The 17,753-nt window shown below is 34.9% G+C and overlaps 1 protein-coding gene across 4 annotated transcripts in view; it reads right to left on the minus strand.

Moving 5' to 3' along the window:
* Positions 1-652: 652 nt before the first annotated feature.
* The window catches only part of OTOGL (otogelin like), a 95,016-nt gene continuing 77,915 nt past the window's right edge, over positions 653-17,753 (minus strand). For 3 of the 4 annotated variants that reach the window (XM_042017673.1, XM_042017674.1, XM_042017672.1), the window contains 9 exons: positions 17,663-17,703; positions 16,637-16,700; positions 15,492-15,670; positions 15,055-15,159; positions 14,125-14,244; positions 12,477-12,522; positions 10,547-10,618; positions 8,295-8,374; positions 653-5,783 (listed from right to left, as the gene is read on the minus strand). In XM_042017673.1, coding sequence (XP_041873607.1) covers positions 5,583-5,783; positions 8,295-8,374; positions 10,547-10,618; positions 12,477-12,522; positions 14,125-14,244; positions 15,055-15,159; positions 15,492-15,670; positions 16,637-16,700; positions 17,663-17,703 — 908 coding nt within the window. In that variant the 3' untranslated portion in view covers positions 653-5,582. The remainder of the gene's footprint in view (positions 5,784-8,294; positions 8,375-10,546; positions 10,619-12,476; positions 12,523-14,124; positions 14,245-15,054; positions 15,160-15,491; positions 15,671-16,636; positions 16,701-17,662; positions 17,704-17,753) is intronic. The other variant, XM_042017675.1, reaches the window with a different exon arrangement.

The raw sequence follows: 17,753 nt of genomic DNA on the forward strand, positions 1-17,753 counted from the left end.
GCTGATAAAATTTTTTACTGATTGTAGAATAAAGATCAGTGCCATAGTATATGTGTACCATAAAAATGAGTAATAATATATAGTTTGCATTCTCTTAGGTGCTATCATCACATCATGCTTCTCTCTTGAGACAGTATCTTGTTTTTCAGTGGGTTGTTCCTAATTTTTATTAAAACCTGTATCCCATTGAACTGTGAATCGTGAAATAAGGAATAAATTTTTCAACTAAAGCTTTATTTAGAACTTGTACTAAACAAGAAAGGCTTACTCTCACCAGAAATACAACATTTTGAAGCTTTTATGTTATCCAGACTCGAAGACACACATAGTAAATCAAAAGCTGCTGCAGTGAAATCCCTCATCTCAAAACACTGAGTCAATCCCCCTGTCAGAGCAGCAGAGCACAGGGGTGTAATCACCTGAACGCCATTTCAGCTATTAATGACAAAAGTAAGCTACTGCCTATTCAGCTCTTTTGCAAAGCAGACATGCTCAATTTTTTTCCAGAGCAATTTGTAGTCATCAGGTACAAAGGGAGACTTTACTAACAAAGTGATTTTCAAGACACCAGTAGGAGCCCTCTCTGTGTTAATGCCAATAAATTACATGTGCATGGCACATTCCACCTTAATCAAAAGAACACTCCCCCAAAACATAACCACATTCCTTTTATTCAGCATTTCTAATGATTAAGTCTTAACATCATTCACTATTGGTTTTCTCCAGAATGTGACATCAGTACAGAAGCAGCTCTCCAAGCTCCCCCATACAAAAACTACTCATAAAACTAGAAAATACATGTATAAGATGTTTTTTCAGACCATCTCCTCGAAGCAAGATTCTTAAATCTCTGATCTTAGGGAATCAGTTAACAGTGATTTCAGTAGATATAGGACCACCTAATTGGTGCATATCTAGAATTATTTTTCCAAATAGACAAAAATTCCAGTAGTTAAGTGATCAGTATGTGGCTGCCAAGATCCAGTCAATGTATCTTATTTGCTAAAGTTCATTGTCTTTCAGTTCTGAATATACCTTTCCTCCCTAAACTGTGGCAACCTGTTAATGGATAGACAATTTTTTAAGTTTTCTTATTCTATAGGTGGCTTGCACATTCCACCTGGCATTTAAAGAAAGATTAGACAAAATTTAGTACACGGTGTTAGGCACACACTCTCTCCACCATAACCTTTTCTCAATAAAACCCTTTTTTTCTCTTGCATTGAAGTGCTGAAGTCTACCCCTCAAAAGAGTTTTTACTTACATGTTGTGAATGTTTTTTGAAAATGTATTTCCCAGAATAGTTGGGAGCGTGTAACTGTACAAATTTTCTGCTAATGTTCTGGCCTTCATGCTTTGTCCTCCATGGTGGTTATATTGCAATGGTTACGTGTGACAACTCATTTATGTTTTGTCCCCTGTACTAGAACACACGCCTATGAGATTTTTCCTTTGGACATACACCTGTACATGATTACAGTAGCAGCAGCATCTCATGGTAACATCTAGAAAAGGTATTGATGAGACAGAACTTAAAAAAATTAGTTCAAGTCAATGTTTGCCATTGTCACAGTATTTCTGAGTGTTATCTACATGTTTATTTGGCAGTAAGTTTTACACAAAGGTGAATCTCTGTAGTATTTGGAGATTGGATTTGTCCTTTAAATTCTTATAAAAGGTGAGATGGAAGAAAAAGAGATGGAAAGAATTATACAGAACTAATGCATAATAATAAAAGAAAATAATTATAAAAAAAATTACAGGTTCTGTAAGATGAGTTTATCAGCAGTGCAGAGGATCAACAGAAAAAAAAAAAGTGTCAGTAAAATAGTGTGAAAGAGGGGGGAAAAGAGCCACATCTGGAACAGAATTTTGTCATTGCTGAAACACTCTGAACAGCAGAGTGATGATGTATAACCCCAGACTGGGTTCTTATAAATGCCTCTGCCTCTCAGTATACTATGTGGCTTGTAACTGTGTTCAAACACCCACCTTCAGGCCTGATGCTACCCTGAAGTTTCACCAATACACAGGTGCATGTATTTGAGAAGAGCTCTGCCTGCAATGTGGAAATAAATCACGCAAATGAATTACATTTTACTTTTTATTTTTAGTATACAGCTTTGGCTAGCTAAAAATGGGAATGTTAGCTGCCTGTATAGCTATACTCAGATTTTATTGATGAAAACACACAGTAAGTGGCTTATACCTAATATTAAAAGCTGTGCTTCAAATTCTAATTGTATATATTGGGGCTAGAGTTGGTCTTAACAAATTATCTGGTAAAAAGGCAATGGAATAATAAAAGTCAAATATAAATAACATGGCAAAGACTTACCATTTTTTAGAAGCATAGTCAGGTACAATCTGATTCTGAGTACAGAGATATTTTTATGTTAATCCCTAAAATATTTGCATAGTTTTATGGCTAATACTTTATATTGAGCAATATCTTTTGGAAGCTTAGGTAGGAGAAGAGAACAGTGGAAATGTAGGAATGAAGGGCCACTGGAAGCAGTTAAAAATGGGAGAAATGACAAGGCATGGCAGGACTGCAGCACGAGGCATCCACACCATCGTGCACAGTTCCTCACATTTTTCAGTGACAGTGTGGGAGTTTCAGAAGCATGCCTTCCCAGCCTTTTTTTTAGGGGAGTAGACATTATTCTAGTCTTAGTTTCAAGAGGGTAGAAGGGAGGGAACTCTGTGGGTATTAAAGCTCTTTTAGTCAATAATAAACAGACTAATTAATTTTGGCATTTAACGAAATAAGGTTTGAGTTGGATCAGCTTTCCAAAGAAGCTCACAAGACAACTGTGCGGTCAGAGTTACACAAAATTTGAGGATAGGGATTGAGGCAGGAATGCAGAGTTGAAGACACATGAGAAAGCCAAGACAGAACGATAAACTGCATATACATTAATATTTAAGTCGCAGACAGAGGAAATGTGTGGAGTAGAACAGTGCTGCCACACTGCAGGTTCATTAAAACCTCTCTGGTGCAAGGCCTGCAAGGGCTAGTTCACATTGTATAAAACACATCACATTCTGCCAGTGTCACCTTCCTGGAGCTAAAAGGGCTGAGTGGCCTGTGCAGGAAATGGTTCATGGGTTTTAATAGATGTCTGCTTTCTGACAAGGCCAAAGCAGCCCGAGTTTGAAGTTTAATTGTAAAATGAAAGACAATCTTAGAGCCATCCAATCCAGCTCCACTGAAGATGTAAGGTTTTGCTGTAGGCTTCAGGAAGAATCCTGACACAGTTCCTTCTGATTGTTGCATTTAAAAAAGAAAGTTGTCTAAGTGGGACAAAAATAGTTTAATACCGTTTATCTTATTACAGGTTGTCATGAAGGTTTAAACATAACTTCTTTTACAATTTCCAGGTTTTCCTAAGGTTTTACATTAGCATACATCTTAGTGGCAAAGCTTAATTAATTGCATCAACACTGATTTATTATCACTATGCACAATAAGTTTATTAAATTCTTTTCAATTACAAACACAGCTCTAAATTTTAGAAAAGCACAGGGCTTATAAAAGGCCACAGCTGTTCAATGAAAATGCTTGATGATTATATGGAAAAATGCTATATTTTGAGAGTTTCCTTTCTATCAAATGCTAAATTCATTAAGTAGATTTGGGCCAAAGTCTCTTAATGCAAATATAGGATACCAACCTCTATCTCAAAAAACAAAAGTACGTATTTTTCTTTTAGAAGTTGTCCTTTAATTTGCTGTACAAGTACATAAACATTACAGCTGTGACTGTGATTTATCTTCTATTTCTTGCCTGCATGAAGTTTCTGTACACAAATACTGACAGCAGTATCAGAGACTGTTTTGGTTCTAGGCCCTGGTATATAATACAACTTGAAATTTCTGCCTTACAAATCATAAAAACAGGCAGATGAAACATTTGCTTTCTCGAAGTTTTATTTTGATCTCTAGTTGATCACTATTTCTTTATAATGGTTAAATATTTTGCTGATATTTTAAAATGATTCTTATTTAATTTTTAAACCAAGTCACTATTTTTAATGATATGGATGAGTAGATGAGTCTTGTTAGTAATGACAGATTTCTCTGTATAAGCTATTTTTCTTTATAAGCCATCAAACTGAATGTAGCAAACAATTCAAGATTTGTCACACAAAGAAGCAAAATAGCCTTGGATTTTAAGGCTATTTTGCTATATATTGCTCATATTTCATTGTAATAACCCTTGTGATAATCCAAGCTTTTTGTAATTAAATGATGACAGCTTGAAATTAAAACTGTTTGTCAGGTTTTCAAACTTTTAGACAAGAATTTTAATTCTGAGTCAATTAAAAGGAAAATTGATAAGGAAAATACTGTCATAACTTAAATAATTTTCATTCAGTGACTTTATAAAGCAAAGTAATCTTCTAAAAACAAGCTTAAATTTGTATCCTTTATTTTTAAAAGCAGTTTATGTAGTATGTTTAATAAAAGGGAGATTATACTCACTTCAGGGTGTTGAATCATCTTGTTACATCTTGATTGAGCATGAATAACTCACCTAAGCCCCTCAAAACATTTATTTTACTTGATTTTTTTTTTCCTGGACTCAAAAATTATGATTCCTAAATTCAGTCAATAGTCTAAATATCTATATAAAAAAAAAATAAAACATACATTGAACACAAATCTTCAGACTGGAAAAAAAAGACAAAACCCATTATGAATATTCAAAATGTGCAGTATCCTGGGTTTTTAAAATAAATATATATACATATAATCTTATTCTATACCTAGCAGAGAGCCAATTTCTTTTCTGTGAAAAGCGAAAAAATGCATATAAAATGGAAACCTTCACAGCAGAAATGGCTTTCAGATATTTTTAAGGCACAAAAGCTATAACTCCTCAGCCTTTGCCGATTCATGCTTCATATTTATAATATACATAAAAATTAAATACATGTCTAAAGTTTCAAGGTATTATGGTTCTGCTATATACTCTGGAGATTTCCTACAAGTACTTACAGATAACAGTCATGTTGTTTCTCAGTGACTTACAGTGTAAGCAGAATCCATCACTGCCAACAGCTTAACAGACAAAAGATAGATTTTTGAGCAAGATGAAAAATGTTACAGTTGAACCCACTGTTTTTTAAACAAATTAATTCAGTCATTCCCAAATCCTAATATGCTTCTTTCCCATTTAAACATGGGAGTGGTGACAGTTTTCAACTGGAGACCTCTAAGTAAATGAACCACTAAGAAATTCTCAACTTTGATAGGTAGCCACAATCCAAACCTTTAAAACACTGGAAATACAGATATTAACCAGCTTTTTTCACCACCTCAACAGAAAACCACTGAGTAGAAGTAAATGATGGATAAACTACACCTTGTTCAAAAGGATTTATGTTTTTCTTTCTGTACTTGCCAATATTTTCAAAGGTAATTTGAAGAACAACAAACATCATCTTTGCTAAATTTGGGGAAACTGACATTATAAAGCATAACTGATGCCTTTTTTATTTCCCTACAGAATACTATAGCCATCCATGATCAAAAAACTGTGTCTGGTGAAAGCCAAATCATGTCCACAGCAATGTTCAGTTCCACTGGCATGAGCAGTCTATAGGCTCTTGAATGACGTACGTAATTTCAGTGCCATTTCCTGAGCAGCGCAATGGCACAGTCAGGACTCGTGTTCCCACTTCTCGACAACATTTACAGAATCTTAGATGGCTATCAATATTGACATTGAAAATTGTTGCAGATGGGCATTTTCCATCACAAGAAGCCACGTTTATCTAAGAGTAAAATAAAAGAAAATAAGAATAAGAATAAAAATTCGATATCTCAATTTTTTAAATAAAAAGATTATATTTCAAACTTCTTTGTGATTAAAACCCATTTTTACATTTGAAAAGGACTTTGGTCTTAAAAATTATTTTATCTTCTAAAATTCATTCATTCTAAGCTTAGCCACATTTAAAATAATTTTTTTTAATTAAACTTTTCTTGATTGTTTAATCACATGTTTTGTTTCAACCTTATGCTATGGATACCAAAACTGAATCCCCAGTTTACAAATTAATAACTTTGAAACAGCACAGTTGAATCTGTGTCCTTTTCATGTTCAGTGATAAAAAGTTAAATTCTTCTATGTAAAATGAAGGGAAGTTTATCTTTCTCCTTGAAGGTTCAAGAGGAAAAGCATATCAGTGAAAAACCTTTTCCCTTTTTTATTTTACTGTTTGTGTCTGAGGGCTGTGTTATCACTCAGAGAAATATATCCAAAAAGTAGATGCAGTAACAAACCAGCTGGAGCACATACTAGTTAGAAAATTATTTGTGCTCTAGGCTTCAGCAGAGCAAAGATTTCTCTCACTGTTACATTATGTGAAGAATTTTCTTAGCTGATACATTGACAGAAAAAAAATTACACTTTTTAACTAAACTTAAGCAGAGTTGAAATGGTGGGAAATCAAGGCTGGCTATACTAGGTCTAGTTCTCTTCATGACAGACTTAAATCTGATTTCTTATGCGGGGGGGGCGTATGAACGTTGCTTTGAGCCACTCCCTTCCAAGCCTGTGATTAAATATGCCATACCCATACAAGTTAGACCAAAAGATTACTCTTATAACTGAAATTTCCTGAGATTTGACAGGAGTAAAAAAAGATTTTGTAGTCTGCTTTAATAGTCTCAGTTATTAATTAACTAAATGTAATCATGCTCAGCCCTATCCAAGGTTTGACAGCAGTAATCTGGCCAAGAACAAATATGTAGTTCCCAGCCAGTCACAGCTGATACCACCATTTCATGGGCCAAATCAAGATCGAAAAAGAGCACCAGTGGGGGAGCTAGAGAGAAAAGGAAGGGGAGCTAAGGGTATGAGAACATGAAAATCTGGAGGTACTTCTGTGTGAAGGGTAAGGGAATCTGGACTGTGTGAAGGATGTGCAGCCATCAAGGAAAACGTGAACAAGGAGATACTGGGAAAAGGGGGCTGTAATACAGACGGAGGTGGGATGGTGGTAGGTCTTTTTGGAAGGTCAGTAGAGAGGGAAGAAAAGATAAAATGTTTACAATAGAAAGTCATAAAAAGGAAGGCTTCATCTGTTGCGCCATTCAAGACCTGACTTGGCCAACATTCTTGTTGCTCCTCTGTGAAGGCCTTAGTTCTGCAGCAATGTAGAACTGCAGCAATGTAGGCCGCAGCTGCGCAGAGCACTCTCTCCACGACTGCAGCACTGATTCCTAAGAGACACTAGAATGAGTTTGTTTCCACTCCCTATCCACTTGCCTAAATGCCACAGCTCTTAGGCTTTTTGTCTGTGGGAGAGCAGAGATCTTCACAGAATTGGATGAAAGGGCAAGGATCTTTTCACCTAGCTTAAAAAACCTGTGAGTTTTGACTAAGTCTTTCATTTTAATACTCTTTATTTAGTTAATACCATGTCCTTATTTTGTCATATTGCTGTCTCAGCCTAGGTTGTTAAAGTAACTGTGAAGCTCTCCAGACTCTTCTCTTAACTATGGAAAATTACTCTAATTTCATCTATATATTTATACTCCCTCATTATCAACCCTTCTAAAACTAAATAAATACACCACACACTCCTACTATTAAAATTTGAACATGTCACTATTGACCTTCTATCAGGATGACTTTTAACACGTGATGACATTTTGCCTCTTCCCTAATGACTGCTTAGGATCTTCAACAGAATCTTGCGAGAGGCCTTTCAGAAGTTTTCAGATACTTTGTCAATTGCTTCTCTTTTAAGTGCTACATGAGAAGCACATTTGCTGCTCGGAAATTTCCCAGCGTCTGTAGATGGGGCTACACCAAAGCTGAGAAATAAGATGTCTCAAGCAAACCCATAAATAAATGGGATCATGAATTTATGATATGGAAACCTATACTATGTGAGGGAGAAGCCACGAGCATAAACGTCTTCAAAGAGGAATGTGGCAGTGTTCCATCACATTTTAAGTTGAAACATTTCTACTCCTCTTTTAGAGCAGGATATTATTTCAGCTAAAGAATTCAGTGCCTTCATTAGTTAAACTAATTATGGTCTGTAATTTTCATTTGAAGCCAGATGTTTCTCCAGGTAGGAGGGCTCAGTCTCTCAGTAATAGAAATAGCTAGTTTTACTCCATATATGAGTAGGATAACATTCCTAGGGCCAAGAGTCTGCTTTTGAGAAGAAAGCAGCATTTTTTGTTGCTTGTTGTTAGTTATAACCGACTTCTTAATACTTGGTTTGCCAAGCCATAGGCCCAGCATTGAACAGCTCTTTTATGCTTACCGGGCTCTGACTTATACAGTCATTTTTTCTTATGGTTGTCCTGATTGTCATTTTCTGGCAAATCCTTTCTTCCTTTTTGCCTGATAAAATACAAAAAATGCATACTGAATCAATACATCTTCTGTACTGTACTTCCTTCTTTAAAAAGTAAAAATATAAACATAATTTAAATAATTATACTTTGTTTTCATTAATGTACACACAGAAACTATTACTTCCATAATTTTTTTTTAAAATCCAATATATTAATAAAGAGTTCCTGTGCAGTATTATCTATTTTTAGCTGGCACATATGAGCATCAAGTGGCCCAAATAAGCTATACAAATTTTTAAAATATTAAACAATGAATATGTTTTTACATTGCACATATGGCAAGAGAAATATATGCAATTAGAAAAGAAAATGTCTTTAGTAATTTCGAATAGTATTAGAATTAATTCTGTTTAATTGGGAATTTCTAATGCAAATGGGATTTTGATCCTGACTTTTATAAAATTTTCAAAACTTAACATTTGAGAAGGTGAAGCTGTGAATGTGATTCCAACCTTCATGATATTTTTCATGATTAAAAATTAAGTGTAATTATATTATTTTAATATATTTTTGAGAAAGATGTCTTTCAAAGCTTCTTTGAAGACATGCATTTATTTGCTAAATATGGAACACTTTTTAACACCAGATCTGAAGCATGTAGCACATGAAGTCAGCATACAGATCTAGGATGAGGGAAATACTGAATTTTTATGTTCAGTCTTGGAGATATCGATAGGAGGGTTTTTTTTTTAATTTGAAAAATAAAGCTGTACAGTGAAAAGCCATTTTTTAACATGGTAAAAGTCATAATATAATATTGAAACAATAAACATAATTTTTCATGCTTCACTCTGTTTCAGACCATTATTATTATCTGTGTAACAGCAGTTATTTAGATCTCCTGATTCACTACCCACCAAAATGATCTGTTAGTTTTGCTGTGCAACCATTCTGGACATACAGCATATAAAATAATAAGCACTATTCAGTAGTTTCTTGACCTTCCTTCATGGCTGAGTGTACAAAAAAACAACAACTCTTCTGTTCTCCAAAAACTTGAGAGCACTTTTATAAGATAAATGATCTCTGAGTAACCAAGATATTCTGCAACCACTGCTCCATTGAGTGCTGAAAAATTAGGTTGCCTGTAGAGTACAGCTATATTTTAACCTGTGCATTGAAGAATCAAACAAAATTATGTTACTGAATTAGCAGATCTCTCTATGAGCAAAGCTGTTAGACTGTAACATTTCTCTTTTCTTTCCTCAGAAACACTTTAAAAAATTCTGTGATATTTTCATCTGAAAGTGTTTGCCAGCTTGAGTATGTGTAGACAGTGCAATCTTTGTAGTGCTGCAAGTTATATAGAGATATAAATCTAACATTTCAGCATATAAAGTGCTGATGTCTTAGGAAAGCTCTGCTGCTACACTTTTCTCTCTCCAACCTCGAACTGTAAAAAGGAACTGCATTCAATATCAGATGTGCTTTGTTTACTCACTCCTTATTTGAGTAAGGAATTTCTGTGACCTACCTATCCTAAAAAGCAAAGAATTATGAGTGTATTGCAACAGTTCTGTAACAATTTGTAATTTCTGGTATAAAAAGTATATCTTACCATGGGGTTGTATTTGTATGTGTTGTGGCCCCCTCCCCGCCCCTGCCCTCAGTATTTCCTTAACTTTGTAAAACATATTACTTGTGACAAAGAAGAAATACAGTCACCCCGAGACAACAGCATAAATCCATGTCTGCAAAGGTGAGACCAGACAGTAACACACACTCTTGCTCTATTTTAAGGGAAAAAGATTTCCATCATTAAATTTAGAGACCTGGGATCAGATTCAGAATCTCTTGGTAAGAATATTCAGAATTATGATTTTTTTTAAAGTAACATTTCTTATTAAAATTACCCTGTATATTAAGTTCATGTGATAAAACCAATTTCAACACTGAGCAGGAGGAATAACCATCAGCAGCATATGCCATAAATGGATGAACCTAATTCTGACAGGTGTTGAGCAGTGAATCTTAATCAGGCTTTAGAAAACCACTGATGTGGGAGGCCAACAGAGGATCAGCATCTCTCAGTAGCAGGCCCAGAACCATTAACTGCATGGTAACATTTAATGATGGTGACAGCTATGACACATATATCAAGCAGTGCTTACATTATTATCAAAAAAAAAAAGAGAAAATACATTATTAAAAATAATACCTGGTTCACAATTAATATTATCAGTAGGCACTACTGGACTAATGGCAAAGGGTAATAGACCCAATCCAGAACCTGCCAGAATCATTAGGAATAGAAGATGCTCATGAAATAAAAACATTTCTGTATAAATGACACTTCATTAATTCTTACACTGCCAACTGAAATTTTTCTTTTAGCAAAAAATTATGAGCTTTCCTGTTAGTCTTCTACAATTTAGAAACTCTGCAGCTGCTTCAAGTCTCACTAAAGATGGCCTACACTTTATTACCCTCCTGGTTATCACAAAACTGGAATGCTTACTTTTAAACCAAACTTTTGGAATTAGTCTCTCTATGGCAAGGTAAGAATTAAATGTATCCACTCACTTTGCATGCATTAAATCAAGCTCTTTCAGAAAAGTTATTTGTTCCCATTAAAATCCCAATGTGTTGCAAGCTCTATTTATAAGTACTCAACTGCTTCACCACAGGGCACATGCTTTTAGTTAAAAATAAAACAAAATAAAAATAAAATAGCATATAATTTTATGAATGATATCTGGGGGTTTTAGCAGCCACCTCAGCAAGTATTTCTGAAGTATAACAATGCCTTTCCTGAGGCCACAGAATATGGCCAAAATTATAAATCTTCCTGGTCCGCAGAGAACCAGCAGTCAATAATTTTTAAGACTAATTTTCTAAATAACACCAAGCTAATTTTTTTTTTGGAGGGGCAGATTTAAGTATTTTTCCATTCAGTTTATCTCATGAGAGAAAGACTATTGATTTTAGTACAATTCTGGTGTGTTACTTCTCTGGTAATTGTCATAAAAAAATAGATTCTGTTGTATTAAAATACCTTTCGTTTTCCATGCTTTGGTTACAATGGAACAACAATATTTGCAGTTCACTTTCTAAGACCCGCATAGCTTGGAATCTTGGTGTTGTTCTGTGTTTTATAAATATCACTACTTCCCTTTATTTCTCCAAATTATATTCAATACATTGCATTTCAGTTTTATATAATAACTGTGCAATATATGGTTATAAGTCTGTGACTTGCTATTCAATAATATTAAGTAAAAGGTTGTATACAAAAGTTCCAAAGACTAATTTGCTTTTACTCTAATGTTGAACACAAAAAAGGCCAAAAAAGAGGGTTAAAATTTTCTGTAATATTGAACATGTCCTTGCTCTACACAATTAGTTTTACAAAAGTGTTTTATTTATATATATATACATAATTATATACTTAGATAATAAAAATTTTTCTAGTCAAAACTGCAGAGAAAACCAGTTTTTTCTCAATCAGTTTTTTAAACTGCATAAATTATGAAAATTTTATGTCAGCTTGAGTCACATTTCATCATATTTTAAAGTTACAAACTCAGAAAATGTGAATGTATTCCCAGATATTAAAAGCTGATTTTATATAAGCATTACTATCATCAATATTACTGTAATTTTTCCTCATTTCAGATTTAAGAAAAAGCTTTCCAGGATTTTGGGCCTAGAAAAAACATATTAGGGATACAGAATAAATTGCTAAGTTTGAAGATGTATCGCAAAATGTCATTGAATCAGGAATCAATTTTAAGAGGAAATATTCTTGTCTTTTCAGGTGAAGATCTTACAGGCGCTATTTTAGAGCCAACTTAATGATAAAGAGAATGCTTTCAGTTTTTTAATTGAGACAACTTTTAATCTTCCATGGGTTATATTTGGAGAGATTTGGTTATACTCCAGAACAATAATGTTAAAAATCACCGAGTCAGCAGCCAAATGAAGCAAGGCCTTTTAATAAGAGTAGTTAGGTAACTACAACAATTTTATGTGATTTGTAGGGGGAACTGCATGCTTTTTCACTCTTTATGTCCCAGCAACTGAGGTTAAAAAATAAGCCCTCCAAAACCAAAGCCAAACTAGCACATATTGCAGCCTTCATGACTTACAGGTCTTGCAGCAGCCATCATTATACGTCTGCACAATTCCTCCATTCTAGGAAAATAAAAGAAGAATATAGCAAAAAAGTCTGGGCCCAATGCAAAGGAAATTGTGTCTCAAGACATCCCACATTTTAAAGATGCCAAACTAATAAAAAGTAGTGTCACTGAAATCGAGAGAACTACACAGATATGTATCAGCTGAAGGTTTGCTTCACAAATTCTTTACAGTGTTTGAAACTGAAAATGAACTCACTGATGACAAGTTCAGTAGTGTTCAGTTTTCATCTGATCTAGTTTCCTTTGAAAAAGTCAATTAGTTTCTATCAGCATGTTTTTTATATCATCCACTACCATCTATTTCCCCACCACAGAGATTTATTAGGATAGTTTCAAAATTTTACATGAGTAGCCCAGATCTGCATATCAAGCAGACAACAGAACATAAACAGAACTCTTAGGATAACAACAGACAAAAGACAGACATTTTTTAGCTTCTATATCTTCATGTGAGCATAAATTTTTTACCTCGTTACAGAAAAATTACTGAATAAATTGTTCGAGAACTTCTTAAATGAGCACTTAAACTCAGATATTCCTGAGTTATCCTGAACTGCCTGTGAGAAAGGCTTTCTTCTCAGCTACTAGTTCAAGCATATGCTTAGCATCTCTCAAAAACAGGTCAGACTGATTCAGAAAGTTAATTTTAGGGCTCCATTCCTTAAAATCTTAACCATGATTAGTAAGGAAAGACCCTAATAGATGATGTTAGAATGGTTCCAAGGAAGAAACTCAGAATAAACTCACAGTAGTACAGGCATTAATTTTAAATAGAATACCTTCTTCAGGATTGGAAGAAATAGGAACTTTTTTAAACAAATGGAAGGAATAAGTAGGACTAGTAGCAAATGTATAATCTGTAGTCAAGGCAGCAATGGTACTTACCCTTTCTACATATATATTTATTATCATTTTTAGTTCATATTAAATATAGGATGTACTGCAAGTGCAAAAATTTTACAAGTATTATAAAGTTAGAGAATTATTAACTTAGAAGTTAAACTGCAAACAAATATACAATCTTTGTGAAGAGTACATGTTCTTCAAAGCAGTTTATATGGATATGCCACCTTTACATTTTTAAATATATGATCTAGGTAGATACCCCGGATACCTTTTGTTATGTTACACAAATTTTAGTTTAAGAGACAATAAAGTTTATAGATACTCTTTTATCTTCCTAATCATTGCACAACTTAGGGAATTTTTAATATAGCTGACTTTTATATGCAGCATTTCTGGATTTCTTGATCTGATTTATTCACTGTCTGTGTTCTATGAACTTGGCAAAGTATTATTCCAAGTAACATATAGCAATTAGCACTTTGTATAGTGTTATGTCAAGTATGATTCCAATTCCACAATATTCTAATAGCAGTCATCAACAAAACCCAAGCCAAACTTTTACACTCCTCACAGATACTTGGTCACTCAGAAAGAAAACCAGAGTATAGGAAATGACTGCAAATTGCTCATTTACATATTTTTACTTACCACTTTTTTAATTTAAAGAAAGTATGTGAAGTTTGCATGTGTTGTGGAGTATAAGCCAAATTCCAGAGCAATTATTGTCACTTACCTTACCCAAAGTACAAACCTTTGTACACTCAGTGTCATTAAATGGGGGACAGACAACACTTGACCCCAGTACAATAGCCCCTGCAGCAGTCTTTGCACATTTGTAGTTGGTACAGTTGGAGGTCCAGGTGCTTCCTTCCTGAATATATAAAACAAAGCCACTGTCAGGAAAGCCAAACACTTCAACTTTATCTCCAACCTAAAATGGCTATAAAAGTGGTGCCCTCATGCTGTAGCATCTACTGGAGTGCAAAGTCTGCTGCAGACCACCCGTAGGTGGCAAAAGGCAAAGATAATCCTCTAACTACCAGAGGTTACTCCTCCCCAGAGCCATGGCTCTAATCTCCAGCATGCTGCTGAGCATGGGTGTCCTACTGCAGGATGAAAGGACTCTGTGTCCGTTCAATAATTGCTTTTGCTCTGAAATCAATTCAAAGTATGAACCAAACCATGGCCACATCTAAATTTCTGTGTATGTGTATGCTGGGGCACACCATCAAGATCCTGAACCCCAGTGCCTCAGTTTGCACTTTTCCTTTCTGTAGTAACCAGCATGAAGAGAAGAGTGGCCCTGAGAAGAGGGGGACATAGAAGTCCTGATATAGGCTCAGAACCTCTCAACACATCTAAATCACTGTATAAAATTTAGAGATAAAAATTGAACCTTGCCCTGCAGTTAAAGCATATCCAGCCTTAAGTAAATGATGACATTTGAATATCTTTGTAGAAAATATTATAACCAATAAGATATTTACATGTGTGAAATGGCAGGTCTTTAGATAAGCACACTCATTTCCAGTCATACATCATAAACAGTCTCTAACTGTGTAACCAGCAGTAAGGAGGTATGAAGCAAGACTGACAGCATGAGTTAACTAAGAAACACCTGTCAGACTCCTGTCTATTGTATCATTACAGTTATTTCCTATCTCTGTTCAGAGGCACTTACCTCATACACAATCAGCGTTCCATTCTCTGTATGAAAAGAGCAGGACACGTTTTGACACGTACCACAACAAGTATGGTGGCTGAAGGAAGGAATATATACTTGATGCTGGAAAGAAAGGAAAGGAAAAAAAACAAGTACTTTTTAAACATACATTATGCAGAAATTCTTTGATTTCTGAAATTAAAAACACCAGGGAAAACAATGGACGGATGGATGGATGGATGGATGGATGGATTGACAGATAGATATGTTTATACAGTCTGCTAGAAACTGCCTCTCAAAATAACCGTGTACCCACAAGATACACATCATCACTGTTAAGTTCTCAAGTTCTTGCTGAGTAAACAGGACTAGCAAAAGTCTTCACCAAAACCTTTATCCTATTTGTGCAGTTGTGCTCACAAATTGCATCATTCCTGTATTTTAAGAATACTCACAGCTTCACATTGCTGGGAACAGTTCATCATTGTGAAATGCATGGCATTGTAGCCTGTGTTCTGATCTTTTTCTTGTAAACACTGCACAGTGTAACAAAGGTCTCCATCCAAGTACTGAATCACTGACTGTCCAGGATTCAGTACTGTGACCTCTTGGAAGATGCACACATCATCCTTCTCTAAAACCAAAAGAAATAAATGTTAGCAGAGGGAGAAAAAAAATCATGAAACAAATTAACAGAAACACTGATAAGACAAAAGTAGGGCAAAGTCCTATGCACTGCAAAAGTATTCTGTCTTTTCGACTCGATTGGTTTGTGGTTTTAATTACCAAACAAGAGCAGGAGGAATGATAATTCAGTTTTAGAAAATGCTACAATTTCAAAACTGCCTAAAACTGATAGTGTTCGTACTATAGAAGTAAAAAAAATCTGTTATTCTTATTTTAAAAGTGTTCTAATATTTACCATTCAGCTATTCTGTGCATCACAAAATGTAGCCTTTCTGTCAATTAAACTACTATGTCTACAAATACCTGTGGGCCAGTAATCTGCTCAGGCTGTATCATAAATGTGTGCTTGGCTCTTGGAGGCAGTTTAGCCTGGGCTGCTGCCAAGACTGCAGCTTGCCTCAGCACAGTGCAGCTGAAATCTAGTCTACATGGGTAGCTGAGTGAGGGACGGGAGCAGAGCTCTGATCTTAAGACTGGCTACCTGCTCTTGTGCTGGCTGAACATGTCAGTTGCTCTGTGTGAGATGTCATCTCATGTGTGCTTGAAAGCGGACCAGCAGCAGCTGCCCTGCTCACACTCAGCTACCATTCACAGCCTGTTTCCTATTTGCCTCTCACCAGAGAGACTGTACCTGACTCTGAAAGCATGGGCAGTTCTGCAACACTCCCACACCCTGCCAGAATAGACACAAAATGGATGGCTTAGCAGACAAAGCACCACATTCAGAAAAGAGAGTATCATTGCATAACTAGATAGAGACTCATCAAATTAGGATAAAAGAGCATTTACATTTGAGAAGGTTATAATGGTCCTATTTATGCTTTCTTTGCATAAAATGGTGTGCATAAATGCATAAAAAGCACCCTTTTTGCTAAAAACTGAAACACAACAATGAGGAATATGAAAAAGTTACCACAAACGTAGTGAGTGCATCCACAAGCACTGGAAACACTGCTATCTATTTTTTTAACTTCTCCCTGAGTATAAAAAGATAAAAGTTTACAAAGTCATACACAATTAAAGGTAGTGCTACATGGACAATTTTTCTCTAAAAATGTAAAATATTACTTTCATCACTTCCACCCCTGGTTTCATAAAAGAGAAAAGCTGCAATGTACTCAAGAAACAGTAACACATTCAGAGTTATTCAATGTATTTATCTCATCAAACAGAAAACAGCACTTCATTTTCCATAGGGGTGCATAGAATAGCAGAGTCAATAAACAGCATTTTTTCCTGAGAAAAAAAGTTTTTTCAATAATAAACATATTAGCAAAAGATTGCCTCCTAAGAATTTTCTTCTGAAAAAGTGGTGAAAGCTATTTAAATCTAAAAGTCCTTAATAGACTTTATGTTATGAAGTCTTCACATAAGGAACTTCAGGCATGGGATAAGGAAAATAGGATCATTATGGTATTAATGGGAGTTTGAACATTCACTCATAATTATTTTCCATCTCACAGTCCCTATTATGACAAACTACAGAGAAGCAAAATATTCATGACTTCTCACACTAGCTAAATTCAATAATGTTAAATCATTTTAACCAAAAGCATAAGTGATTAAGAAAATAACACATTTCTTCAGATGATATATATAATCATAAAGTTCATACCTCATTAATTATTTTTCAAAATGGGAATTACTTATGTAGAAAGCCTCACTAGTATACTGTTTCATGTCAACACTGACCAGGATAAAATTACAGTTTCTTTTTTTTCTTTTTCCATCTTAAAACACACAAAGTGAAATTTCTCCAAGGAATGGTTAACAACACTATGCAGACACTTGTTGGAATCACATGCTTCAGCTGGGACTGGAAAGGCAATCCCACCCTGTCCCTGTTCACTCTTTACAACCAATTGAAACAAGGAGTGTAAAAGGGAGGGGTAGGAGAGTGGAACACCATTATTAACAATATTTAAAAGACACCACTTACCAATTTACAGGTCAGCATAGTAGCATTTTCACAGCTACATTCTGAAGAGATAAAGAAAACTGTGTTAATCAATTAGCTAACTCTTAGCTTT

This window comes from Corvus kubaryi, unplaced genomic scaffold, assembly GCF_017639235.1.
Source record: "Corvus kubaryi isolate FWS band 111438036 unplaced genomic scaffold, C.kubaryi_AGA036_p1.0 137, whole genome shotgun sequence".
Lineage (NCBI taxonomy): Eukaryota > Metazoa > Chordata > Aves > Passeriformes > Corvidae > Corvus > Corvus kubaryi.